The 11081-nt window shown below is 50.3% G+C and overlaps 1 protein-coding gene across 1 annotated transcript; it reads left to right on the top strand.

Annotated features, from left to right (window-relative positions):
- The first annotated feature begins 10028 nt into the window (after window positions 1-10028).
- LOC139052064 (micronuclear linker histone polyprotein-like) lies at window positions 10029-10820 on the top strand. Its single transcript, XM_070529132.1, has one exon. The coding sequence runs from the start codon at window positions 10029-10031 to the stop codon at window positions 10818-10820; it is 792 nt and encodes a 263-aa protein (XP_070385233.1).
- Window positions 10821-11081: the final 261 nt, after the last annotated feature.

The following is an 11081-nucleotide window of genomic DNA, read 5'->3' as shown; positions in this document are numbered from 1 at the left end:
TACTTTGGCGAAGAAATGTTAAAACTTGATTAACTTGGCCAATCATCAAGAACGCACAACGTCGCACAGTTCTTACGTAGCGTAAGCTCCTACAGTGGAAGTGCCAATAAGAGGTGGTGGGTCTCGGGGTTTGTGTAGTCTAGTACGGTGCCTAAAGCGCAAGGAAACAAAACGTCAAAGTGGCACGGGGTCAGCGCGCCGAGCAGTCTCACATGGCAACACTCTACATATAAAACACGGCTCCTGAAAGCGCGAGTTGTCACAAGGACAGAAGACGACGAAGTGGCATGTTGTAGGCGCACGCATCGACTGCTTCAGGGAGCTGGCTGGCTTTGGAAAGAGCCAGTGGCATGCGTGCGAGTGGTTAGCGCCCCACGTCGCAGAAAATCCGGCGTTGGCTTCCTGTGAGCAAAAATTGCCCTATTTATTTACGCATATGTAAATTCCATGCCTTGCAACATGACATGTGCTAAATGCTCGTTTCAATGCCACACCATTCTGTCCGCGAAGTTGCTCATACCTTGTCTTGCATTATTGGCAAAGTTAATCCTCTAAATTTTTAGAATGACAGGCCACAAATAATTATCAGGAAACAAACCACCAACAACACATGCCTTTAACGTTAAATCTTCCTATAATGAAATATCAAAACTGCGAAACAATACTACACCCCTCAAAATGACTCAATTTTTTTTTGCTGCATCTATGCACTGTCTCCGGGATCGGCCCAAGGAAGAGGCCCCGTTTCCACCAGAAAACTCGCCTTCGTGCATTGCGATCGCCGCTATAGCGTTTTCCATTAAACATTGTGGTTACATAAGCTGCAGTTGCCAGCAAGCGTGAGAAGCAGTGTCGGAATGCTGTCGCGTTTCACTCAAATTGAAATCTTAAGCGCACTCCAATACTTTTTTTCTTCAGTGGTTAGAACACCCGCGGCTGAAGCGCTTGACGACGGTGATTCGATTAATTGCCACATAAGTCTCACGTTATTCCTTATTTCTTTAAGTGAGGCGAGTCACGAACCTGCCTACCTACCTATCACAATGTACCGAGAACGAAGCAAGAATTTCGCGATAACGTAATCGTCGCAGTAAAACGAAATGGAAGTACGCTGCGAGAGACTACTTCGTCAAACACTACCGCTGCAGAAAGCCAGAAGGGGGCGGGGCCGGGCGCGTCTTGTACGTCAAACATAGTTGCGGTCGCGGCCGCTGGAGAGGTCCCTTACTCAAAAAAGAAAGAAAGAACATATCCACTCTGCAATACCAGACGACTGCAGCGGCAAGAGCATGAAACAATGAAAGCACTTGTTAATTTATGTACTTTGTTTCCATTTTGCTTAGATCTGGGTTGGGCGGCCCGCGTACCACGTATTGGAAGTCACGTGATCTGCCGAGTTTCGGAGGCAACGGAAACTGGAATGGTCAAGGCAGACGCAACGCCACGTTGGTGCTCACGTTCGCAGCTGCATGAGCGCTCGCTGCTGCAACCTTCCCTCATCACGTCACAATGATCGCCAGCGTTGTGACCATGCGGCTACTAGCGGGCCTCCGCTGAATGACCGCAAGCACTCGCAAAGGCGCTGAGACCTTCCTTTCGCTCATGACCGGACAAGAAGGACGTGGGACGCGTGGTGGCATGCGTGGGACGTACAGAACGCGGCTGCGTCAGCATATATGCATTGTTATTTCCCATACCCATGAGAAAAGAACAGTTTCATGAAGGAAATTCACAGACTATAAGAAGAGCAAGGTGGAAAGCTGGGCTAGTTGCTGGTCCCGTTCATATATCAGAGTGCGAAAAACGAAACAGAGTGAAAACCACAGGACGAGCGCTGATTTCCACGTGAAACTTTATTGCCAAGCACATGCAAATTCCATGACCATTCAAGTCCATACATGCATCTCAGGCCGTAAGCAGAAAGGAGATCTGTGAAAAAGACAAGCATATCAACGTGTTTTTACGCACTCATGTTCTCTACAATGCAAGGTAATCGATTACTCTGTGGCGCATGATTCCAGCAGCTCCTCCATCGGAGCTGCTTCAACAATTCCCCGTTGCTTCAGCTGCTCCGTGTGATTATGCAATATTGTGGTTAATGCGCTTAATGCTTCCATCCGATTAGAATCCCAGCACTTCTGGAAGGCGGACGTTCCCTACAATTCTTGCTGTGTGGATATCATGGCACGGTGTACTGATCTTTCTCCGGACTTCAGCTGCTGGAGGCACATCGCTCATCCTGTTGCTAATATTACTCCGGTATATTTCTGTCCTCAGGTTTCTATTACCCTACAGAATTTTTATCTCGATTTCTTTGTTGCCGTAGGTGTAAATCTCCACGGATATTAGTATTTTTTTTTTCATTTTCACCATCACCTTTTCTCTAATTACCTTCGTTTTGATGGCACCGTACGTTCTCTATTTCTTCTTCTATACCAGGTTCATGCTCTTGAGCTATAGATATTTGTGCCCTTTAGACACCACTGTATTTTCATCCCTGTTCCTGAGTCTATCTTCAAAGCGCATTTTTCTCTGTGCTTCTATGACTCCAAAAGTTGGCCAACGCCTGTCATTTTAGAATGCCTCAATTTGCGCTCTCCTTCGCTGAGAAAAGCACCTTTACTCCTCCTAATCGCATTCCTCCCCCCACCCCCCATTAGGGGTTTTTCTTCTGCAGCGCCTTCATTAAAAAATTGAATAAGTAATCAATAACGTGCACTCCACGCAGTAAGTTTTAGCGCCTCCCCAATTGCACGCAGCGTCCAGAGCTCTGCTGGTTATAGGCTCACTGGGTACACTTCCTACAATGAGGTGACAGGAAACTCACTCTGCCACTTCCGGCATTTATTTCGCTGTATTCCGCTGCTACACACATAAAACGCTACACACATAAAACCTAACATAAAACTGAAAACTGTCATCAACCCGAACGTAGAACGAAACTACACAGGGTGGTTGGAACCGATTGCAGCAAACAGTACGCTAATAGATCGAACTGCGATGTGCTAGCATTCTGGGGCACTCAGATGGGATAGCCACCACCCAAGAAAGCCGTTGATCCCGGATTCGAATCTCGGACCAGTATGAATTTTTCATCAACTGCGACATTTTCTTTCTGAGACCCTTAGGGTTCTCGTTGTACCTATGTGCTACACTCGTGTGGATGACAAGTTTCCTTTCCATGAAGGTTCTTCAAATTTGTGGGATTCCATACAACTGATCTGTGACCTCAGATGGTTAACATGAATCCGGGCTGCTGTGAATGTCACATCTGCTTCACTGAAAGTGCCAGCGTCATGGTGTGCTTTAATTTACTCAGACCGACACACCAACGAAGTAGGTCACTACCTTCCCGTTAAATGTACGAATTGTGTACGTGAACATTAGGATTTAATAAACGAAAGAACGAGATTTACAAACAGTTCCAAATACTAAAAAGATAGGAGGCTGAACTTGCCTATCATCCAAAGTTAACTAGTTGTATGAATAAGCCCTCCCAGAATTTATGTTATCATTTAGTTGCCTAATGCTTCTTTTTGAATATTTCCACTTCACTCCTTTTGGTATTTTGCCCGTATGTGCAGTTCAATCATTCTGGTGCCGTCTATCCGCTGCGTTGGTACGACCCATCCCTTGAGGCAAGCAAAAGAACAAGTGAATAGTGACCAAAATCCGGTCATAAAGGATTTTTTTCTGCAACACTAATGACAAGTCCTTCTTAAAATGGCAAGAATAATTACACGCAGCACGGCGCCCCCCTCACTTTCTTGGTAATAAAAGGAAAGAATCGAGAAACGTTTTTTCAGCCATTCGAATGTGGGAAGGTGGAAGAGCAGCGAAGCTGTTTACAACCACTACTAGAACTACTGAGTCTGGTGTGCAATGCTTTATGACTTTGGAGTGATGTTGGTAGTGGCATGTTAGATTAATAGTACGAATGACAGAAATCGTAATTTTGACAGCACGGTGCCGCCCGTGGCGGTGCTGCAAGAACACTGCAATGAGTTGCTAGGCTGATTATTCTATATACGAACGGCCTCGCGCGTAACACCCCACGTCGAAAGCTGGCGTGGCCGCGGAAGCTTGCGAAGCAGTAATGTAAGCAGCCGTAGGCTAGTTATGGATCCATGCAGATTTACAAAGAAAAGTAAACGATTCAGACACGGGCACAATCATTTCTTGTTTTGGATCAAACAAACAAAACAAGAGCAAAAAAAAAGGAAGGACATGCAGCGAAACGAAAACCCATAAACAAAGGTGCAGACCACCGCAGGAGGGAAACAGCCATGGCCCCCGCCGGCTCGGGCGCGCGCCATTCCCCGCATGCCGACGTCACAGCCATCGGCACCCAGAAGCGAAAAGGCTTAGTTGCTGGCCAAGCTGCTAAGTCTCGCCCACGACAGGAGCTCCACCCCACCAGTGAGGCAGCGCGTATCCGAGACAAGACCCATGGTCTCCCTCTCACGGCAGCCCGCACACTTACATGCTTGCGATAAGGATACATGAAACGGTTACACAAAAAGAATTGGTTCAACATTTGTGACATAAGCCGCTTGCAAAACGGTAAGATGTAATTGTTATTTACTCGGCGCAGCAAGAATGTACACTGATATGCTGTATTGGCGGCGAGGAGTTATGGAGTCGCCATCTATCGGAAGCGCCTCGCTGGCGTAGTATGAGGGATCAGGCGGCGCGCTCCTCATAGGTTTCGCTTACGGCGCTCACTGAAAACACCCCGCGCGAGCTCTCCCGGACACTTCTGTAAACGCTTGCGAAACGAGAGACGTCTTTTACTGTCTAAATAATAATCTTCGGCAAACTTAAAGTACAGAATCGTTTATAGACGCTATCTCTTTACCGAATACGTACAATGAACGCCACTGCGCGCGGTCGCCGCGATGGAGTCTCCCGAACCGGCTTCTTGCGTGAAAGGTAGGTAAACGCTCAGAGCAAACTATGGGAAATATGTTCTTATAGTGTTTGTATAACTAAATGGAGCGTAATAGAATGAAGCCTCAATAAAGCGATGGCATAGATTCGCAGCGACCGACTGCGCGTCTGCATGCTTGTCCGCGCACTGTTTCGCATTCGCCGCGTGCGCGCTTTCGCACCGTGCCATGAGCTTTAGGCCGCAGAATATGAGCATTTGACAGTGTACAAGCAACCATTGTTGCGTGGACGCTATCAGAGCTGTTCAAAAATAATTTCATTGTAGACTCCGACGCCTACGGGGTGATGTAACGTCCCGGCGATTCAATCTTTCTTTTTATTCTGAAATCTTGGACGTTTCAATATTCTTTCTCGGGTTGGGTCACACTCTATGTTTATCGATGTTCTCAGCGTGCGATTTCCTGCTGCTTCTTTTTTTTTTGTAATCCAGTGCATTAAGTCATAACACAAACATGACCATATGCCATGCTTTTCTTTAATGTGCTTCTTACCGCTCCCTTTCCACTCCAGTGAACTTGCCAATATCTTTAGCATCGACAATTCATAGACCAAAGCTCCATGACATGAGTCGGGCAGCGGACTCGGGCGAGCGTCTCAGTGCGCGTTTTCCGAATTTCGCAGTCCCAGCGGCGTATAAGAAATCTTCCTCGCGTCTGTGCTTGCTCCGCACCCGAGTTGTAGCCGATGGCTGTCTGCCGGTTTTATGTTTCGCGAGCCAAGCTTCACGCAGCTTCTTGTCTTGCGGCTACGTGTGAATAAGGCGGACGCAGGGCTCCGTTGTGTGCGTCCGGCACGGCGGCCCCGAGCAGTAGCCTACCATGTTGCGCCCCTTCAAAGGCAGCCACTACCTATTGTGGTGCTTTCAATCCTTGTAAAGGAGGCACTCGAAGAGGGAAAATCTCGCCACTAAATGAGGACCGCAGCGTACGAGGGAATTTAAACTCGTTTTCAGCTCGCTTCGACGCTCCCGAAGAAGACGACGCGGCCGCTATGTCCACGTGATCCCTAATAGCCGTCCCGCCGACGGTGGCGCCAGCTTTTCTTGTGGTGGAGCGCAAGGCCAATATACATTTGATGCGCGGTGTGTCGAGTAAAAACAAGGGTACATCGGCATTGACACTTACGTGACTACACATCCATAAACACATACGTACGTAGAAACAACAAGAAAGCGTAACAGCTACGCTGTATCCATTTGTTGCCATCATTATAACTTTCGTTAAAGGCTAACCAAATTAGATCGCGAAGAAAGAGTTCTTTTACAGTAGTATTAAACTTTGCTGACTGCCTAATGTTTTCAGGAAGCGAGTTCCATATTTTGACACCTATATAATGTATGGGTCGCTGGCCGTACTGGTTGTGACATATCAGCACGAGAAATTTCTCGAAGAAGTCTGAGCGACTGTTAAATGCCGATTCATTGAAGATAGTGGCAAGAAATGGCGTGTTGCATCTCGTTATCGAGCATACTAATGAGGCAACGCGGTAATCTCGCAGGTGCGATAATGACATGATGCTGTTCGCAAAAAAAGATTACTTGACGGTGTAGTAAAGCTAGCCTAGTTGATTATCCGTAAAGCTTTCTTCTGAAGCCGTACCACAGGCTCCAAGTGTGTTTTGTATGCAAATCCCCAGGCTTCAATACAGTAGGCTAAGTGAGAATGAACGAGACAAAAATGCAAGGTTCTCAACGTTTGGAAACTGAAATTACTCCGCACATTTGTAGATACTAAGCATGCGGAAGAGACCTTACCACACAGCCTATCGATATGAAGCTTCCAGTTCAGAGCGGAATCAAGGGTTACCCCTAAGTAGAGCACTGAGTCGACCTTTTCTATTTCATCACGGCAAATCGTAATGCGGCATGGCTCCTCAAAATGCTTTTTTCTTAAACTTGCCTCGCTGTGCGTGCATTCATAAAACTCAAGACACCTATTAAGATTAACAAACACCCTTGCAAACCACCTCTGCAAGCAATAATTGTACAAAGGCTTGGCACCTTGGAAGCGAAATTTATTTTGGATTATTTCAAAGACGTTCCTGTCGAAGTTGCAACAACGCAACGAGGGCGCTTATTAATTTCTCGACCTTCAACGGGTCGCCAAGGCGAAACCAAAGTGTGGATTTCCTCTAGATCCGACCGGCGTCCTTCACCGATCACTGGGGTCACTTGCGTCTGTCACTTTTCGCGGCCTTGGCAGCACTCGTCCGCTTGGCCCGCCGTGATCTCGAGGAAGATCTGCTTGCCGCCATCTTGGACTTGGCACGCCTGCCTCCACGGCTCGACGACGAGCGGTTGCTACGGGCGTGGCGGCGCCGTCTCCCGCCAGTCTTGGCTGCCGTGCTCGCTGCAGACGAGGTGCTCAGGGAGCGGTGGCGTCGGCTGCGGCGTCCCCGCTTTCTCCCGTGGGTGCTCTCCGAGCTGGTGCGGGACGTCCCTCGGTGACTGCCTCTGTGCTTGCGGCCACCTCGGCCGCGGCGGGACGAGTGTCGAGATGCGCCACGGCTCCTTCCCCTCCTGGCATGGTGGTGGCTGCTGCTGGCGTGGGAGTGACTACGCGAGCGGTGCCGTCGCTTGGTAGCCCTGGCAGCGACCGAGGAGGCATCTGTGGGAGAGGAGCTCCGTGGGTGCGTCTTGCGGCTCACTTTCGGCGCCTTTGGGAAAGTCCCTTGCTGGTTGACGGGACGTTCACGTCGGCGTCGCGTGCCGCTTCATCGGAGGCCTTCCTCACCTTGGCTGAAGCCGTGGTCGCGTTGGCTTTCGGCGTTCATGGTTTCACAGACCGGGACCCCGTCGTTGGTTTGGACGGGTCCTTGGCAGTCCTTCCTCGCGGCCGCTTGACGACGGGTGCCTCTTCGGATGGACTGCCCCCGTCGTCGGCAGCAGCCGGCTTCCGCTTCGCCCGGGTCTTCCTGGGCGGGGCCGCTTCCTTCTCGGCTTGACCCTCCTCGAGCGTCATGGCGGCGGGGCTCAGCGTCCTCCTCGCTCGGCGTCAGTTCTCCGCGGCCACTGGCTCGACCCGGCGCCGTCCTCGGCCGTCGAGCTCACCGGGAATCGGGTGGAAGGCCGGGCCTCACGGCGAGCAGCGCCCGCAGTTTCGAGAACGGCCGCCTGCCGTGGTCTCAGCCGGGGCTGCTCTGGCCACTCGAGCTGCCTTCGCGAGCCCCGTGCAACGGCGCGCGGAGGGGCGGGCTTTTTTTCTCCTTCGTCGTGCCAATCATCTCGCGAGCGGCGCCAGCTTTTGCAGCCTCACACTGCTGTGGATTGTTAGCAATGTTAATTCGAACGCCGTAAACAATACGTAGTGCCTATTAAAAGTAGGGATTAATTCACAATGATTATTATTACCGAATGCTGATGGAACAAATCACAAGTTAGAAATGCATTCGTGGATTTCATAAAAGCGCGTGTTCCTGGGACAAACTGTGTGGTGCTGCTTTAACAGAAAGTTGTGTTTTAACTTTTTCTTTAGCGATAGACAATGTTCCTTTCTTTCTAGGTCTTCAGTACAATATCACTACAAATAATATTCCAGCGCACATTGCATCATAACATATTTTGCATAGGCATGTGCTCATTCCAAAAAGATACGTTGCCAAAGATAATAATAATTACGTCAAACATAAAAGCTCTACAACGCATAAAAGCTCTACAACGCATAAAAAAACATGATACCTAGAAAAACAATAATACAAAGGAAATTCAGGATACAGATTGCAATGATAAACAACCAAGGAGTAGTGTCTGAAAAAATAAATGGTTGGTAAGTCAGCGTTCTACGGATAGAAAGCAAAAAAAAACACTAAGACCAGTTTATCGCTCATGCCATGCCGTGAAGCAGTTCATGGATTTCGTGAAGGATAGGTTCATTCTGCTCTTTTCCCACAAAACTTCTGGCAAAACGTCTGGCTTTTGAGCTTTGCAGTCCTCGTAACACATTTTGTAGATCCACCTTTTCGGCATCTCTTGAGGATGGTCTGATGAGAAGCTCGGAACGTTACTTCACAGTTCGTCTGGAGTCATGCACCGCTTTCAAGGGCCGATCGCTCTCAGCGTGGTTGAGCAACTACAAAATTATGCACCCAGACATATCAGTCTGCATTTTTGCAGATTTTCTTTAGCGGCTCTGCAAAGAATAAGAGTGGAAAGAAATCCCGCGCCGTTGTAAACGGTCGTGCGCTACTCCGTGGTGCTGGGCCGGGATGTTCTACGTGAGACCTTCTTGGCCGGAACGGATGTTCCTTTGCTGCCGATCGCAGCACATCATGACTAAGCAAGATATGCACCCTGAAGATAATCACCAGCGCTCTCAGGTCGCGCAATAAGATGGGCAGGCCTCAAGCCGGCTAGGGTGAAATCTCAGGCTGTGTCCCTCTGCAAGGAACTGGAACTAGGAAAAATAGCAAAAGCCATAAGTAAGTGCAAAAATAAGACTTTGGACATGTTTTTTACCGCCAAGACCCACGAAGAAGAAGTTCTGTTCCGGTGTCTTTTTTCTTTTTTCTTTTTCCGAGATCTAGAATCTTCTTCCGAGTTCTAGAAAAAAAAGGAACATTTTCTATCGTTAAATTGAGAGTTAAAACACAATTTTGTGTTACAGCAGCACTGCACAGCTTCTTTCAGGAACACGCGCTTTTATGAAATTTACGAGTACAATTCTAACTTGTGATTTGTTCCATCAGCATTCGGTAATAATTATCATTGTGAATTAATCCCTACTTTTAATAGGCACTACGTATTGTTTACGGCGTTCGAATTAACATTGCTAACAATCCACAGCAGTGTGAGGCTGCAAAAGCTGGCGCCGCTCGCGAGATGATTGGCACGACGAAGGAGAAAAAAAGCCCGCCCCTCCGCGCGCCGTTGCACAGGGCTCGCGAAGGCAGCTCGAGTGGCCAGAGCAGCCCCGGCTGAGACCACGGCAGGCGGCCGTTCTCGAAACTGCGGGCGCTGCTCGCCGTGAGGCCCGGCCTTCCACCCGATTCCCGGTGAGCTCGACGGCCGAGGACGACGCCGGGTCGAGCCAGTGGCCGCGGAGAACTGACGCCGAGCGAGGAGGACGCTGAGCCCCGCCGCCATGACGCTCGAGGAGGGTCAAGCCGAGAAGGAAGCGGCCCCGCCCAGGAAGACCCGGGCGAAGCGGAAGCCGGCTGCTGCCGACGACGGGGGCAGTCCATCCGAAGAGGCACCCGTCGTCAAGCGGCCGCGAGGAAGGACTGCCAAGGACCCGTCCAAACCAACGACGGGGTCCCGGTCTGTGAAACCAGGAACGCCGAAAGCCAACGCGACCACGGCTTCGGCCAAGGTGAGGAAGGCCTCCGATGAAGCGGCACGCGACGCCGACGTGAACGTCCCGTCCACCAGCAAGGGACTTTCACAAAAGGCGCCTGTGAGCCGCAAGACGCACCCACGGAGCTCCTCTCCCACAGATGCCTCCTCGGTCGCTGCCAGGGCTACGAAGCGACGGCACCGCTCGCGTAATCACTCCCACGCCAGCAGCAGCCACCACCATGCCAGGAGGGGAAGGAGCCGTGGCGGATCTCGACACTCGTCCGGCCGCGGCCGAGGTGGCCGCAAGCACAGAGGCAGTCACCGAGGGACGTCCCGCACCAGCTCGGAGAGCACCCACGGGAGAAAGCGGGGACGCCGCAGCCGACGCCACCGCTCCCTGAGCACCTCGTCTGCAGCGAGCACGGCAGCCAAGACTGGCGGGAGACGGCGCCGCCACGCCCGTAGCCACCGCTCCTCGTCGAGCCGTGGAGGCAGGCGTGCCAAGTCCAAGATGGCGGCAAGCAGATCTTCCTCGAGATCACGGCGGGCCAAGCGGACGAGTGCTGCCAAGGCCGCGAAAAGTGGCAGACGCAAGTGACCCCAGTGATCGGTGAAGGACGCCGGTCGGATCTAGAGGAAATCGACACTTTGGTTTCGCCTTTTTGGCGACCCGTTGAAGGTCGAGAAATTAATAAGCGCCCTCGTTGCGTTGTTGCAACTTCGACAGGAACGTCTTTGAAATAATCCAAAATAAATTTCGCTTCCAAGGTGCCAAGCCTTTGTACAATTATTGCTTGCAGAGGTGGTTTGCAAGGGTGTTTGTTAATCTTAATAGGTGTCTTGAGTTTTATGAATGCAT

The sequence above is a fragment of the Dermacentor albipictus genome, unplaced genomic scaffold, assembly GCF_038994185.2.
Source record: "Dermacentor albipictus isolate Rhodes 1998 colony unplaced genomic scaffold, USDA_Dalb.pri_finalv2 scaffold_17, whole genome shotgun sequence".
In the NCBI taxonomy this organism is placed as follows: Eukaryota; Metazoa; Arthropoda; class Arachnida; order Ixodida; family Ixodidae; genus Dermacentor; species Dermacentor albipictus.
Note: the sequence above shows the minus strand (reverse complement) of the source record. Positions and strands in the feature narration are given on the sequence as shown.